At 32.3% G+C, this 18198-nt stretch overlaps 1 protein-coding gene across 1 annotated transcript in view; it reads left to right on the forward strand.

The window, feature by feature from the left end:
- LOC124364874 (cold shock domain-containing protein E1-like) overlaps positions 1 to 18198 on the forward strand; it is a 128290-nt gene that overhangs the window by 50083 nt on the left and 60009 nt on the right. The window contains exons 8-9 of the mRNA XM_046820670.1: positions 3903 to 4076; positions 14263 to 14391. Of these exons, the coding sequence (XP_046676626.1) occupies positions 3903 to 4076; positions 14263 to 14391 (303 nt within the window). The remainder of the gene's footprint in view (positions 1 to 3902; positions 4077 to 14262; positions 14392 to 18198) is intronic.

Here is an 18198-nt window from a genome sequence, read left to right on the forward strand (position 1 = left end):
GGCGAAGTGATTACAACATCCGGGCCATTGTCTAGACTAAACCCGCCAACATGTACGTCTGTGTCACTAACCTCAAAAGTATTATAATAACAACTGAGGAAAACACCTGATCAGAAGCACTAAAAAGCAAAGAGTAAACTCATATGAATGATTTTTCAACTTCGACATACAACTGCGATCTGTAGGATATTTATAAAACTTTTGAAAACTCTAAACGTAGACCGTCGTTAAACACTCTTAGTTGAGAAGTGAAGACGATCACCCGATCTATCGGACATTAGTAGAACTATTTGGAGGGAAACTTAAAAGCAGATCGCTTTTGCGACCTGAGCTCGTCATCGTGCCATTAGGCCCGGCCGCTGCGTGACGAGCCCAGCTCGTCAGTGATCCGCAATGGGTTAAAACAAAAAAATGATGTTATGATATAAAGGTCTCATTCAAACTTCGACTTTGAACTATGTTTACTCTGACAAAAAGTTGTGTAAGATATGTGTCCAACAGGAAAAAACCTTAAAAGCAGTAAATGCAGCTTAATTGGTGCTTGTCTGCAGATGACCAACCAGTCAAGTCTACCAAGCACTTCAGTTTTCGTCATCAGATTGGAAGCGGCTGGGTGACGTCTGGTGGAAATATTATCAGTTTTCCGATCAACAATTCATCTGAACAACTTCCAGTTGACGATCAGTTAGACAATTCGAACTGATCAAAGCAAATAGTCCAATGTGTATGGGGAACCTTATGTCATGCTGTTTCATAGTCCATAACCGTGATCTAATCAACACGTTGTGAATTGAACCATATAATTTCACATGTTTATTTACTTCGTAGTTGTGTTGTCGTGATGGAGTATTCTATTCTTGCATTATCTTAATGGCAAACAAAACATATTATTTAACAACCAATAATTGATAACGAATTGTGCTTGTATTCTGGGGCAACTATTGAAGTTACTGTTCTAAACTGATGTTTACTTATTTTACAAGTCTTGATTTAATGGCACTTTGTTAACTTCCGTAGCAAATAACTTTCTGATGCATTCTTCATGTATTAGCCGGCAGTGGATACATTTGGAGCCACGTAACCTTTGTGGGACTGTTACTATGAGAATCTGGAAAAGCGTGAATTACGCATGAACTTTGTGCTCTGAATGTTTATGTTTGGATTATGTGTAAATTTGTTTGATGGATCGATTCCAACATAAGTCGCGGATTTTTCAGTGGATTCCGATACCAATAGTAGTGTTTAAAATTTGCTTGGAAAAGCACAATTTCACAATATTACAAGTAGGGATGTGTGAAAGCTGAATTTCAAATCCACACACGAAAATTACCAATTGATGACACATATACTTTCTGTATGTTAAATGTAGAGAGATACGTACTTTCTGTAAATGTAGATATATTAAAAAAATTACTGTAGTTAACAATAATATTGTAGTTATAATCAGCATTTTCTGTTTCATTTGGCATATTGTCGAGAGCCTGCTGCATCTGTTCGTCGACAATAACTGATAACCAGTATGCAAATTATTGATTGTTAAAACGTGTTTTTAGTTCTGTATAAAAACTATTAAAAACATGCAGTTACAAAACTATGTGATTTATAAATAATATTTTAATTGAAATTCCTATTTTCTTCATCCATATTTGTCAATGCCAGTTTTTCGGCTAGTTCTATGTGCAGACATTAGCTGCTCGGTTGTAAAGAGATGATCGCTATATTTGATTTCATCTGTACTTCGTACTTTGCGTAGTTGTACATAAATATATTCTCTATCAATATAAGCTTTATATCTGGAAGCTCATTTAATAAGCTACCACTTCTATTAATTAAAACGTGAAAGAGAATCTATATGACTTGTAGTTTTAAAAAGATATTCATTTCTCTGAATCTCTTTGAAGTTAATGTGGTATTCTTGGACTTGTCTTTCCAAAAAGGTCAAAGTTAAAAGTAGAGTTCAGAGTAAAGTATTTGATTCTTTTGTTGGTTATATTGAAGTGACTTTGTGTACTGGCAAAACCATTGCCTTGTACCGAAAGTTCATGCACCTCTGACCCACAATGCAGTATATCCCACATTAGCGTTGTGCTGGTTATTATTTGTTCTATTTATTTTGCCGAATTGAAGACATGTATTTTCCAAACATCACGGAAAGGAAAGTTATTAGGTATAGTTATGCTAACATATTGAAAGACACAGAAATTAAAACTAAGGGGCTTAAAATTAGTGATAGTGATGAATAGTCACCAAATATCTCAAAAATCACTAGTGACGATATTTAATAGACTACTGCAGTGTTGTGGTATTTCCTGCAAATACAGCTAATGGCGATAAACCGTCACCGTTGCACTTGGTATAAGGATTAAATACAGTACTACAGTTGTTTGAAGATAAACTAGAGAATCAGAAAATTTGGCCGGGAAAACCGGGAATTTGAAGAGGTTTCGAGGTGGCCATCCTGTAACATTTGTAGCCTTATGAATTAGACATGAAATTACATTCAACCTCAGCAAAGACTTACATGAGACGTGTGGTGAATCCCTACCTTGTTTTATTTAAATTACACCTGACTAAATAAACCAGGTGAATTTTTATCTACTAATATTAAAATTATAGTTTTTGGGAGTCATAGTAAATAGAATAACAATGAATTTTATTCACAGCATGAATTGCTATAAATGTATTGTTAGAAATATCGTGGCAGTAGAAAAACATTATTATAGAAGTTGTGTGATTATTATAGTTTCATCTACATAATGTCAAAAGTGTTTTAAAACGTTGGAAAATATCTTATGGTAAAATTCTAAAATTTTTGAATGACAACTATGAGTGTTCCATCTGTTTCTCACTGAAGTGCACAATGCATTTATGTAAAGTAATAAAAGAGTTAATGTAGAGATTTATATTTCTCTAACTGGTGATAACCAGCACCAAACTAGATTCAATCATAGTATGACATAATGTCAGCAAAGCATTTTAGAAAAATATGTTGCTAGAACTAATATTTTCTGACAATTAAAGTTGTTTTTTATTTTTTGGGTTTTTTAATATGACCTTTTCCATGATAGGGCAGATTTAATTGTAAGTATTACTATACATTATTTTAGTTATTACATTATTTAATATATGTTGTGCAGTTACTTAGTTAATAACACCAACAGTAAATTTACTATCTGATTTGGATATGACTTTCTTTTTATTATTGACAATCACAAATTGTGTCTTCACTTATAGACCACTCTGATATTGAACCTAAACTGTAACAATAAACAAATCTGCACGTTTTCAGATGCATGTGATGTTTTCTTTAGAATAAGGTGATACAGTATCAGATATGACAGTATGCACTGTTATATGTGCCAGTGTTGCTTTGATGGATGTTTTAAAGCCATAGTACTAATGAGAACTGAGTTTGAGTTTACATAAAATCCATAGGTTTAGAGATTGTGAAAGCATTCAGTGTGGTTTTGTTTTAGGAAAAATCTAATTGGGTTTGGGATTGTTATCTGACAAACTAGTCATGTGTCACTAATACAGATCTAATGCTGGTAATATGATTTATTAGTTTTAGATCTCAGCCAAATTTGAGATTCAGCTAGTTCAATGACAGCTTTTTGAACATCAATAACTTTCAGGACCTAATCAAATCAAAATATCTTTATATATGTTGAAACCAAATCACAATGCTGATTGGAGACCTAACTACAAAACAGAGCTGTGACAGTTTTATGACCCGTTTTTCTAATCACCATTAAAGAATAATAATTTTTATTTATCAATATTGAAATTTAGTGTGGAGTTAAGTTATTATTAATAATCATTCGTAGAGAGTAGTAACTTCAATATTTCAGCTAGCAATAAAACTACAGGAATGAATTAAAATTGAATTACATTTTTTATAGGAACCAAATTCAACATATGGGAGCAGTAACCGTCAGAGTGCCATCCGGATCAAGCATCTTCCGACAGGCACTGTCAAGTTTGAGACTGTAATGGAGGAGGGTCTGACAGGAGTTGTCACTAAAGAGCCTCCTCCTTCTCTCTGGTCTCGCAGTCCTACCAAAAATAACTCTCTTGTAAGTATTATGAATTTATGTTTGTGTTCATTAAAATAAATTGTATTGTAATTCTTTGCCATTGAAGTTACGTTAAATGTTGTACTGTCTATGGATTATATGTTAGATTAAATTATTACAGTAGAACCTCTTTAGTCCGGCTTGTTTGGGACTCGATGCTTGCCGGATTAAAGAAAATTCCATACTATGGAGGTTATTTATAAAAATACAGGATTTGTATAAAAAAATAACACAATTTGCGCAAAAACCTTTTACTGTATGTATTTATTATTTAAACATGGATTATTCAAACGATATAAATCAATATATATACGTACAGGAGAAATATTAAAATGCATTTTTAAGTACAGTACATGATGAATTAAATTTGAATGCAGTATGAAATATGAACAAAATAATTATAAGCCCATGAGAATGTCAATTACACTGTTTGTGTTGAAAGACAATAAAAAACTTCTTGATTCAATACAGTACTGTACTATTCATGGTTTTTAGCAACAGCACTGGTAGATGGCTGAAAAAGATCTAATATCAAATTGCTTCTTACAACTACTTTAAAACTACTTACTTACAACTACTTACAACAGCTTTTTTTGTCGTTTGCTAGTGTACAAGACCATGTAGTCTTCTTTAGCCTTTAATTAAATTGGTGGTTTTTTATTGCTAGAGTGTATAAATGTACCCATGTGTGTTGTTTGATGCATCATTATATCATCAAGCAAGTATGGAATAGACAAGTTTTCATTTTTACAACTTTAATGTAATTGTATACTTTGTCCAAAGTTCTTGTGACAATTTAGCCTAAAAACACTGAAGTTTCATTTTAACTCATTTGACTCAAACTTACACTTACTTACTTATTATTTTATTTAAAAGAATATTTCAGTTTAAACTATTTTATAATATTGATAAACCTTGGTGTAAGACTACATTTTTATGATTATATTTTATCAGTGACTATTTTTTGACAGTAACAACTGAACATGTCTGAACAGTAAATCTTCTTATCAGTGTTGTTTATCCCTTTTAGTGCCAGACAAAAAATCAAAACTTGGTCTGAGAAATGCCAGTGATTTTTCACATAATACTACTGAAGGATGCCAGGCCTATTTCAGCCGTTTTGCAGTGTTTTACTAAAAAAATTGTAAAAATTACAAATATTGAGATATTTTCCTAATTTTTTCATTGTTTTGCAGTAAAATAAATTCCCTTATAAAAAACTATAAAGCAAATTATATTTCTAAATGTAATTAACTTAAAAAAATTAGACATTTTACTTACAGTTTTTATATTTTTTCAGTTTCACATGAAAAATAGTACTTAAAAAAAATTATTTCACTATAACACATACTATAAATTGAAAGAGGAATTAAAACTGAATACACACATAAAAAGTTTTGATTAATATTTCAAAAACCAAAAAAATCATGTTAATTTTTTTAGAAAGTTATATTTTCACTTTTTTGTGTTATTTACACTATTTAGCTTCTTTATAAAGCTTATAATATTTTCCACTATGAAACCATTAAAAACTGTTTGAAACTACTTTCTACTTTAAAAAAATGTACACTTTGTAAAATGTAAAAAAAAATTTACACACTTTTGTACATAGGTATTATAGTTAGTCGGTAACACAAATAAGGTGAGGCAAACATAAGGGATGCAATCCTTTTTGACAGCGTTTTAACTGTATTCTCGCTAAGTAGAGATCACGAACGTTTCATTTTATTGAAGTTTACTTTTTATGTTAGTAAACTATTTATCAACAAACAAACACTGTGGAAGCAGCAACACAAACAACCAAACACAGAGGTTAGCGTGAACTATCAGCTGACACAACTTTGTCTGATGCAACAACCACGGCCATTTCTATCATGGCTAAACACCTGACTAACCTTACGATATTAGTATTATTATTTTTTTATGTAGATTGGTTCCACTTTACCAAGGAGGCATGACCAGCCTAATTTGGATTTGAAAATTTTAATTAATAGAGAAATTGAAAGTATTGATGCTAAAAGGAATTGTCTTGTGCTAGCACTCCACCATCTTCCTCGCCATCTTTATACAAATCATGGATTACATATTATGAATAAGAGAGCTAAATCAAGAGTAGCTGAAATGATTGTAAAAATCAACAAAAATAATAATCTAAATAAAACTCTACCCTGAACACCCCTTGTCCATCTTTACTACCCAAAGTGGGTGGAATAACTGTTGTGGAAGCCGACATGAGGGAAGTTTTCGAAGAAGTCAAGAATACTTCATCAATTACATTAGCACATTCTGTGTCATCAGATTTTCATATGTCAGCCGGAGTGGCTGTGACTTTTAGAGAAAAGTTTAGACGACCTCAAACATCTGACCTCATACGACAACTTGGCTAAGCAAAAAATTAAAGACGGATCTACTATTTACAGCCTAGTCACAAAAACAAAATACTTTGACAAGCCCAAACTTTCAGACTCCAATGCAGCATTTCAGCTACAGCATGATTTCAAATCCCAAGGTTTATCAACTCTGATCTGCTCTGCGATGGGTTGCGTCAGAGACCTTATTGAGCCGCAGAATTTTGTCAGTAACATCATAAATTTCCACAAAAAAACTGGGGCCAATGTGAAAGTAGTTACATTTGATCAAGAGGCAAGAAGAACTCTTTGGAGGGGACTTGAACATGATAAGTTTGTGGAGAACCTGAGGAGGCTGTATCACAATTGCCAACTGCTGCCACACAGGAGGAGGAGCCGATGACAGACACCAACACCTCTACACTCTATCCTGCAAAAGCCAGCCCCATTGTTCGTGAATCAACATCCCCCAGTCCCAGAACTTTACCCTTAAACATAAATAAGCAGGATTTTAGCCCTATCAAAAGTAGTAAGCCTACAAAACAAAAAAAATCAAAAGTCACCATTGGCATATAAATCTGAGAACTTAACTTTAAATTTATTATTTTTAAATATTCAAGGCCTATTCAACAAAAAATTAACCCTAGAAACTTTTTTTAACATCTAATAATTTGGACGTAATTGGTTTATCTGAGCAATTGGCTTAAAGAAGTAGAAATGTTCTCAGCTTTGCCTGATGGTTATTTTTGTAAAAGTGCATATTGTAGAACTGAACATATTAGAGGAGGTTCCTTAGTACTTACACATAAGAGTTTGAATGTAAGAATATCAATCAATCAATCAATCAATCAATCAAATATGTGATGTTGGTCAGTTTTGTTCCGAGTTGGATTTAGAGGCGGCAGCTGTTTTTGTAGATAATTTAAAATTGATTGCTTTAACTATAATATATCACTCTCCATCAGGCAACCCAAATACTTTTCTTGACTCCTTTGACAAATTGCTGCGGTTTTTGACAAAATGGTCAAATTATACATCTGTGACTGGAGGGGACTTTAATTATAACTTTGATGTAACTACAGATAGTGGATTCTCAAACCAATTCCTTAATCTCTTGCAACAGTATAACTTTTATCATTTGAATACTAAGCCTACTCGAAAAAATAACTGTCTTGACAATATATTTGTAAATTGCCATAGAAATAATGTACTAAATTGTAGTATTTTTAATTTTCCATATTCGGACCATTGTGGTCTCACACTGAATTTGAATATCACTGATTTTATTTCACAAAACCAAACAAACATACCCAATAGTATGCCGTTTCTTAAAGTTATTTTACCTAAACAAAAAATCTCCAAGTTAACAGATAGATTGGCATGCTATGATTGGAATAATATTTTGAGCTCTGATGTTGTCGGTGCTCGGAATGTCTGTTCTGTCATTCTTTATATATTGACAAACAATATTAACCATCTCTCTAAACCAGTAAGAGTTAATTCCAACAATGGTAAAAAAAGGAATAATGCCTGGTTCAATAATGAGTTAGCTGCTATGAAAAGTAGATTAATTTTCTTAGATGTCTGCAACCTCGTGTCGTCGCGACCGGAAGAGGGCACCTTCCAGAGGAATAATAATTAACCGTGGATCCGCCACTAGATTCCTACTATCCAAACCTAACCAGCTTTGATGACGAAAGATAAACTAATAATTTAGATATGGTTCCGAAAAGTTCCCTAACAATTATACTTAGTTCTAGACAACGTACATTCATTCACTTCTACCCGGTCCACTCTACTCGATAGCTGCACAACGACTCCCCGCACAACCTCCGGTCTCAGCCTGCTAACCTAGCAGGAATCATCCTACCAGAACTCCAGATTTCCGGATGGTAGGAGGCTCCTATTGTTTAAGCTAAGAGCTAGAGGTCGGCGCAGCTGGCTATCGCGTTCGCGGCTACAGAAGGATTACGCGCGCCAAATTCAAATCTATAGCGGCACTCGCCGCACGTCTTATTTAAGAATAATATGAGGAATTTTCATGAAATTAAACAAACATACAATTACTTGAAGAACCATTACAGAAAAAGTATTAAAGAAGCTAAAATTAAATTTAATACAAATATCATAGAAAATAGTAGTAACAAATGCAGAGGGCATGGAATTCATTAAAAGTAATAATAATGTTAGTACTGTAAGTTTAAAAAATTCAGTAATATCCCCTGACACAAATTATTTTTTGGATTCAGTGGAGACTATTATGAACAAAATAGGCACTGCCCCTTCTAACTCAGAGCAGCTGCTTGCATCTGTTAAGAAACCTGTTCCAAATGTATATTTTACCTGGAATATAATAACACCACTGGATGTAATTAATGCAACTAAGCGTTTAAAAAACTCTAATTGTAATGATGTTTATCAATGTCCAATAATCTTCGAAAACAAATCATTGATAACATATCTTTGCCACTATCCTGCTGTTTAATCTTTGCCTGTTAGAAGGAATCTTTCCTTATGAATTCAAAATTCCAAGAATTAGTCCAATTATTAAAAAGGGATCTAAAGATAAACCTGAAAGTTATAGACCCATTTGAGCTTTTGGTTTTTGATTAGCTAAGTGCCTATTTTGAGAAAAATAATGTTTTAAGTATTTCTCAATTTGGATTTAGAAAAGGTAAATCCACAGTAGATGCAATAGATAAGCTGGTGCACGAAGTGCTACTAGCGTTTGAAAATAAGGTTCTTGCTCAGGCTACCTTTTGTGACCTGAGCAAAGCCTTTGATTGTGTAAATCACTCGGAATTATTGTTAAAACTTAAATACTATGGTGTTCAAAATTTGCATCTTGAATTTTTTTAAATCTTATCTTTTTGAGTGGAAGCAGAAGGTTTTAGTGAATAGTGATTGGTCACAGGTAGTTACAATTAAATATGGTGTCCCCCCAGGGATCGGTTTTAGGTCCTCTTCTCTTTTTACTTAGTATAAATGACCTTCCAGCTTTTATTGACTGTAAATCAATCTTATATGCAGATGATACCACTTTCCTCAACATTAATTCAAACATTGATGAGCTTAATATCTTGGCACAAAGTGCTCTGGATAAGGCATAGGGTTGGTTTAAAGCAAGTGGTTTTCTTTTAAATGAAGATAAAACACAAAACATAATTTTTACTTTTTACTTTAGAGCTGTTGGTATTGATAATAATTTAAATAAATATTCAAATCAAGTAAAATTTCTAGGAGTTTGTTTTGATAAAAATTTAACATGGGGTTCTCATATTGATTACATTAGCTCAAAATTATCTAGGGTTCTTTTTCTGATTAAAAAGCTTACTAATTGTATTGAAACAAATTATATTAGATCCGCTTATTTTTCTTATTTCCAATTTTTAGATATGGTTTAATATTTTATGGAAACTGTAGCAGGATAGATGAAATATTAATTTTACAAAAAAAAAAGCAGGATCATAAGTGGTGTTAGTTTTTTGGAACATTGTAAACCTTTATAAATAAACTTAAAAATTCAAACTATTTTCAACTTATACATATATGACTTAGTTTTGTATACTTTTCAATATCCTAACAATATTAAGTATGCTGGTCGTAGCTACAATACTAGGAGTAAGGCAAGTAGGCTTACTACAATCAATTTCTGCAGACTAAATAAAACCATTAATAATCACCAGGTTGTTTCACTAAAAATTTACAACAAATTACGTAATTTAATAAATATATACCCTAAAAAAGTGTTTTGCCATAAATTTTATAATTGGCTTCTAAATAATCCTTTTTATTCTGTAGATGAATTTTTTGCTGTATTCCATACTATTTTATAATTATATCTAAAGCTAAGGATAATTGTTTTTATTTCATGGAGGATGTGTTTACGTGTGTCTTATATTTTAGTATTTAAACATGTATTTATTTATTGACTTGGCTACTAGCTGTAAAGTGACTTTGTGGATGAGTGCAAAAACTTAATATGACAATAAATATTATTATTATTACTTTTTTATTTAAAAAATAATTTTTTATTATATGCAAGTTCATTACTTCGGACATACTTTATTGTTTATTTGACTCAGCAAATTTTACAAACGTGCTGATTGTTTCACTTGCTTCGTTCCAAGACACAACATTTGTTTCCATTTCCTTATTAACCCTTTGCACGCCAGCCTATTTTCCGAAAGTACTACCCAGAAACGCCAAGGGCATTTTCAGCAGTTTTACAAGCTTTCACAAAATGTATCATAACTTTTTTATTTTTGAACAGAAATTGATGATTTATTTACCATTATTTTGCTTATGAAAAGCCCTTGTTCAGTTGGTAAATTGTAGTTGCATAAAAGTAATTTAAACTAATAAAAAAATAAAAAAATTTAGAAAAAAATATTAAATTTAAAAAAAGTTTTTAAGCAGAAATAAGTGGTTTCAAAAAATATTTTTGCTGATTTCCTGTTATATCCTAGTCAACTATATCTACCCCTTAACTTAATTACAAAATTTCAAAAGCCTATCTTATATAGAAGTCCAGTTATGATTTTTTTCACTAAATGTGACACAGGCACAGTTTTTGTAAGTTGCATGGCCGTTGTATGTAATGTTACACTATATTCACAAATCAATATTTGACACTATACTAAAATAAATCGGTACTTTAGGATTATACCGACCACACCAGTATGAAGAACACAACAATATCAATTTATAGATACAAACATGATACAACGAAAAAACAACTCTTTAATTACAAAATTACAAACTTACAACGATTATCAATTGTTAATACAGTAGAACCCCTCATATCCGGCCACCACGGGACCGAGCCCCTGGCCGGATAACGATTCGGCCGGATAAACCAACCTACAGTACACAACACTTGACGAAACAAAAAAAAATTATACTGTACTATACTAACCGCACTGGAAATAATCAACGAACTGTTTACAGGTTAAACCTATTAGCTCAACTGAGGACAACACAGGAAAATGTAAACAAATAGATACACCAAAATAACGTAAGAGTCGTGGGAGACTAGCAACTGCGCGTCTGCAAGCCGTGGTAAATAAATTTTGATATTGGCTTCCGGGAAGTAGCCGGATAAACCGAGGTGCGGTAAAACCGAGGCCGGATATGACGGGTTCTACTGTACCCCCAACGCTTAAACTTTTTTCAATAAAGTTAGAACGTTATAAAACGATGTAGTTAAGTAATAGAACTAACATTCCATCAATCAACAAGCATTTTCAAGTATTGTGATCGGTATTGTTGTCGCTGTTATCTTATCTTTCTCGAGAATCCCGATTATGGCAGACCGCGCGGCATGATTATTTAAGTTTTTGCACAGTACATAATTGCCTTTCCATTACAATTCAATTTATATTTCTGATCAACCCCTCTAGAATTTGATATTTTACTGATAGGTACTATCTCGAGGGATGTTTTTCTTTCGTTGACATCAGCACGGGCTTCGGCAGCACCTTCGATCGGAGGCACTCGCATTTTGGGTAGCGGAGTGTGATCAAGAATAAAAACAAGTTTTGTGTGTTTTTTCAATAAAGAGTTTAGTTTTTGTTTGGTAATGTTTGTTTTTGTTGAATTTTTCTGTTTGGAGAAATGTAGGGGTAAAACACGGAAGTACAACAAAGCGACGGACCAGCTGAACGGGCAGCGAGACTCTGCAATCACGTTATCTACTACACCGCTCGACTTTGACCTCTGTCTGAGGATAGGGAGGGGTTTGCGATAAGACAATTCCTGTTTTATACTGACAAAATATTGTTCTACGCTAATCTAGTAATCAGTAGAAGCAAAATGTCAAATAACAATTCATGTCTGAGTGTGGTCGGTATAATCCCAAAGTACCAAGAAATCTAATAAAAGGGGCATAATAAAAATGCCCTAGCAACAAAAGTATTGAGAGAAATACAAACGTAAACAACGCACAGCAACACGAACGTAACCTCACTCTCAACCAAACAATCCAACAGCTGCGAAGCTCAAATACGACTAAACAACCAGTCCATAAAGGAATAAACAACTTTGTGGTTTCAAAGCAACTAATCGACTATCGATTAGTCAAAATTTCGCGACAATCAGATGAACTATAAGAAAATTACAGGCGAAAAACGAGACATACCTATATTACGGCAGTTGGCGATTTTCAGTTGAGTAGCCGACGGCCTTAATATAGGTACGTTGGCGTGCAAAGGGTTAAGATTTTGGTGCTTGGAATATTTCTCAGCTCACTTATTTCACTAGTTTTTTTCTCTAATCTCTACCAGATTAATTTGTAGGCCTACGTCTTCATCATCTTCAATAGGATTATTCTCATTAGGAACATCGTCATTGTTCATAACACCTGGCCAGAATTTCCTCCATAATCTTTTATAACTGTTTCATTCCATGACAAAGCTGCAGTAAAAATTGTATCTTTTATGTTAAATTTGGCTCGAAAGTCCTTACCACTGAACTCAAAAACAACCAATTCTTGTATGAATGAGCTTCTGTACTTGCATTTAAAGTTTTGAATGGCGCCTTGGTCCATGGGCTGAATTAAAGGTGTGACATCTGGAGGAAGGTACATGACAGAAATATTACCAGAAGTAAGTCCATTGGCAGAGGGATGTGCCCAACAGTTGTCTAGCAAAAGAACGGCTTTTGTATCTTCTGGTTTTCCCAAACTGGCAAAACGAGATTTTACTGATGGTACAAACTGGTAGTATTTTACAGATCTATCAATACCAGTGTGTCTGCTAGTTTTGTGCACAGATGTTAGATGCTCTGCAGTAAAAAGATGACAAATAAAAAATAATTTAATCGTAAAAATTAAGGGCTCTGTGGTGTATTGGTAGTGCACTCACCCTGTAAGGGAGAGATCCGGGTTCGAATCCCAGTGGAGTAAGTACTTAAGTGATTCAATATTTATTTAAATTGAATTAGGCTATTGCCATACACATATATTCGGCTATAAATATGTATAGTACGCCCAGAACACATTATGTGAGGAGAGAAGGATGAAGAAATTGTGGCTAGATAATTGTATTGGCTGACCATATATAGAGTATAGGTTGAACTCTCAAGTCAAGGATATTTGATATTTATTTAATTATTAAACACTTGATCAGGTCAGTAATTTTAATATTGGATTAAAATTTGTTTTAAGTGTTAGCAAGATTGTGCAATGCTATATTATTTTGCAAAATGTCTAGTTAATCAGTGAATTATATTGCATAACGAATTACTTTTTAATGCACATATTATCTATAAAAATTGGTTTTCATGTCATTTCATCTCCTTTTTAATTTTCATTAATTTTTTTACTATTTTGAGCTTTATGCGTGTGCACATGTCATCTTTGTGGTGTGATTGTGACGAACAAAAAATTTGAGTACTAAATGAAAAACTCACCATATTATTCAATATTGTTCTTCTTTCTGAAAGCAATGGTGCAATAAAAACTATAAAAATTCATTCTTATGGCCTTCTCACTACAACTTCCAAGTTGCTTGTAAAATATTGTATCTAATTTCTCTGAAACATTACAGCCCATTTAAAATTTTCATTGTCATTCTTTTGTTTTCATTAAAGACAATATTAAACATTATATCATATGATTTAAGTCCTATTGAAGAATTTTAAAGTTGACTCCACATTTTTAAAGTCAAATGACTCCAACACTTTTTTAATACTATAAAAGATAGTACATGATACTTATTGGTATTAATGAATAACTATTTAGTGAAAAATAAAGTTAAATTGCATGGGGTGTCTTAAAAACCACATATTATGTATTTGTTGGAACTTCATTATTTTTCAATTTATTAATTTGTTTACAGTCTCCAGGAAGTAACGAGAAACCTCCAGAGCCAGGAATTATTACTTATCAAAGCAACGGAACAAAGAAGACAATTCCTTTTTACTACAAAGACTGTGATCCGAGGAATGCGCCTCACCAAGGGGACAAAGTATGTTGTGCTGATCTTCAATAGATAGTTCTGTTTTAGACGATGTAGAGTTAAAAATATTCTCTTTTTTTGTTTTTACAGTTTTATAGTTTTGTACACCATTGAGTTGACCCAATTTATCCATTATCTACTTTTTTAGTTTATATTCAAATTAAAATATATTTTAATGAAAATACACCTTTAGATAATATGATAATACCATGGCCAACATTTCAAGTATTTATTTACCTAAATAGACTGCCAGTTGAATGATATCATTGATTTGTGGAATGTGATAAATCAATATGTTTATGCTGTTTTAAAAATAATAAAAAATACAAGTAGTATAAATAATTGAGTATTTGTTTACTCAATTAGAAAAAGAATTCCTAGTATCCAGATTATTTACTAATTTAAATTTGATCATACTTCTGACTGACTAAATTAATTATAAAAACAAATGTTAGTTGTTTGAATAATTTAATTGAATCCATCCGATATTCAAATATAAGCTATATGAATCATGCAGATATTGACTTGTTTTATAGTTGTAAGAGGAAAAATATTTATTGTCATTAAGCGCACTTCATGTAGTGACCAAAATCAAATATAGTTCAATAACGGCTTAATTATCTGGAGTGGGGTTATTCAAAATACATTGTAAGAATTAAATTTAGTCATAACCCAGCTTTTGTAGTAAAACCTATTTTAAAACATAAACTTGCTCAACTAAAACTTTAACGAATTTGTATACATGACTACAATATGAAAATCATACTTGAGTGTCACTGTGGTGTACAAGTTATAAGTAACTGGAAGCTTCTGTTAGGAATGGATTACAGTGTAAGGCAAGAGACAGCCCTTGTTGTAGGGGATGCGTGATGCCGTTGCTCAATTTTTAGCTATCAAATTATTGGCAAGTGGAAGCAAGTCTTAATGGCGGTCTGCCTTACCTGAAAATTGATTATCTGATATAGTTGCATAAAATTTAAATAAACATTAAATAAGCCTATTCCTGCACTGAACAAGTCCAGAAAAGAAGAGACTTGTAGGTAAACTAGGCTTGTATATCGACTTTGAGGCTTTAGATAACTATAGTCATATCATACCAAGTTTTTGTTCAGTATTTTCAAGATTTTTATTTTGCAAAAAATGTGGATCTAGTGTTGAATAGGAGACACATAATAGCTCAACAGAAATGTGTATAATATAGTAATGGGCAAATCCATAATTCTGTAATACAATTCTGAATCTTTTAAAATCAATTCTCAAATCTTCAAACTTATAGCTTAACATAAGCAAGATTTATACAAAACCATTATCAATCCAATTCATGGCATTGTTAAATTTCTGAAGACTGTCTGATAATTTAAAAAGTAATCCAGGAATACCACTATTGTAATGGGATTTGCAGAGGTTCATAAAAATATCATATCTTAAAAACAAAGTCATAGCTCCTACTTTCAACTTTAATTTTGTAAATTATAATATGAGATTCCAAAATATATACTTTTAATAAGCAAAAAATATGGACATAAATTTGTATCACTTATTAAATGTATTTTAAACTTAAAATATCGATCAACTATCGACCCCAAGTAAACGAAACAGGCTCATGGTGTTGCGCTAACAAATATGAAATATACTAACTGCAAGTAAAATAATATTTACTTAGTACGATAATTATTAATTATAAGGAAATGTCTTTACGGTTTTGCAAAACTTATGTTTAACAAAAACACATGTGGAGTAAATTGAGACTGCAAGTAAAATAATATTTACTTAGTACGATAATTATTAATTATAAGGAAATGTCTTTACGGTTTTGCAAACTTATGTTTAACAAAAACACATGTGGAGTAAATTGAGAAGTAGTACATGAACAACAAAGATGTTGAAGGAATCAGTCATTACTGATATTCCTATTGCGTTTTACGGTATATTACAGAAAAGAGGAATCATATGTTGCAGAAAAGAAATTTTGTGCAGTTACCTGCATAGTTACTGGGAAGGCGTTGGATGTGGAATGATAAGTTATTGCATTTGAAGTTAGAAATAAAGAGAATTGAAAGTAAAAAAGCTGCTCTTAAACCTAAGTTTTTAAAATGTTATAAAAGAATAAGTGATTGCATGGAGACTGTGACCTTTGTTGTGGTTTGTTAACAACCAATGCTTACTCATACAGTGTGCTAAAAGAAATGTTGAGGTAATAGTGGCATATTTGTTTTTATATACAGCCAATTACAAATAAGAATAAAAAAATGACACAGGATTATCACCATCACTTATTGCAGAGCAACATACTAACCAATAAATTTACAATAATTTGTAAATTTAGTTTTTAAAAAATTTGACGAATTTAATTTGAGAATGGAACAGCATCTAAAAACCAATCATGTCTTGCTTTGTATAATTAAACATTGGTTGATTTATACACTAAAAGGTATGTAACCTTGGTTATTTATAGTCAGGGATTAATCAAGGAGACAAAACATATATAGTGAAGAAAGGACATTTTGTTGTGATTTTTACCCTTGCTTGTAATTGTCAGTTTGTAAATTACTATTTTCTCATTAATTTTTTACATGAAACGTCTGTCATCCAAGTGTAATGGCTTTTGTTGTTATATACTTGTATTAATGTCTTATTTAGTGCAAGTTTACTCTTAACTTCAGGTAAATAGTGAAAATCTTTCTATTGTTTTATTTTGCAATCATACTATACTTTTGGAATTTACATAATAATTGCAAATGACACTCTCTAAATTGGAACCTTTTTATAAGACTTCAAGCTTTGATATGTTATAAATTTTAGTAAATATAATTTAACAATTTCTAATCTAATAATTAAAGAAATAAAAATTTATAATTTTTGTAGTTTAAATAATAACTGGAAATGGCTCAACAACAATATAATTAAATTTATTTAAATTAATTCCATTGTTGAGATCTGAGGATTCAGGTCATTTAAGAATAAATCCAACATGGGTAGCACTAATGAACTTCAAATCATCCCAAATGAAATGTTTCCACCTACTAAGCTTGTGGAGCCCTGCTTCCCTCTTTCACAGTCTACCTGAAACTAACTTCTCTGACGACATCACTGAAGGATCGCTCAGTAAAGACCCAGATAACATTGATGAAGATGAGCTGCCATTGCTCAACTTAAATTGTAGATATTGTACGCAATAATTACATACAGAAAGCCCAGATGAGGAGGTTAGCCCTTTGCACAAATAATGCTGCAGAACATGCCAAGCTTAGCTGATGGAATCACAACTCAGACCATTCTGCCATCACCAGTTGCTATTGCCTCTGTTGGTAACTTGCCAAACAAACTGACAACATTCCTCAGACACCATGAGTGTGCATTGGTGAGCAGCCTAGGAACATCAAGTATAGATTCAAAGTTATAGATATTAAACCTAGCAAGACCCATGGTTGTGAATCTTTCTAGGACTTCTTTAGTCTGTTTATGAACACTACCATATGGAACATAGTAGCGGAAGGCACAAACAGACACCATCAACAGAAAATCCTAACACTGAAATGCAGAAAGAATCTTGAACCAAGACACTGGATATGCAATGCAAGGTTTTAACTGTTGACAAAATGAAAAATTTCTGGGTCTGTTGCTAAATATAGCTCTCAAAAGAATTTACGTGTTTTGATTAATCCCATAATATTGTATTTTATGTGATTTGTGAAACTGTGAATGAAGATTTACGATGCAAGAGAAAAGACTGCAATAGCCTGTGATGTGGCTGAATTGTTACAGAGTCTGTGGACAGTTAGTGCTATTGGTACTGTATGTATTATCGATGATATG

This window comes from Homalodisca vitripennis, chromosome 1, assembly GCF_021130785.1.
Source record: "Homalodisca vitripennis isolate AUS2020 chromosome 1, UT_GWSS_2.1, whole genome shotgun sequence".
Lineage (NCBI taxonomy): Eukaryota > Metazoa > Arthropoda > Insecta > Hemiptera > Cicadellidae > Homalodisca > Homalodisca vitripennis.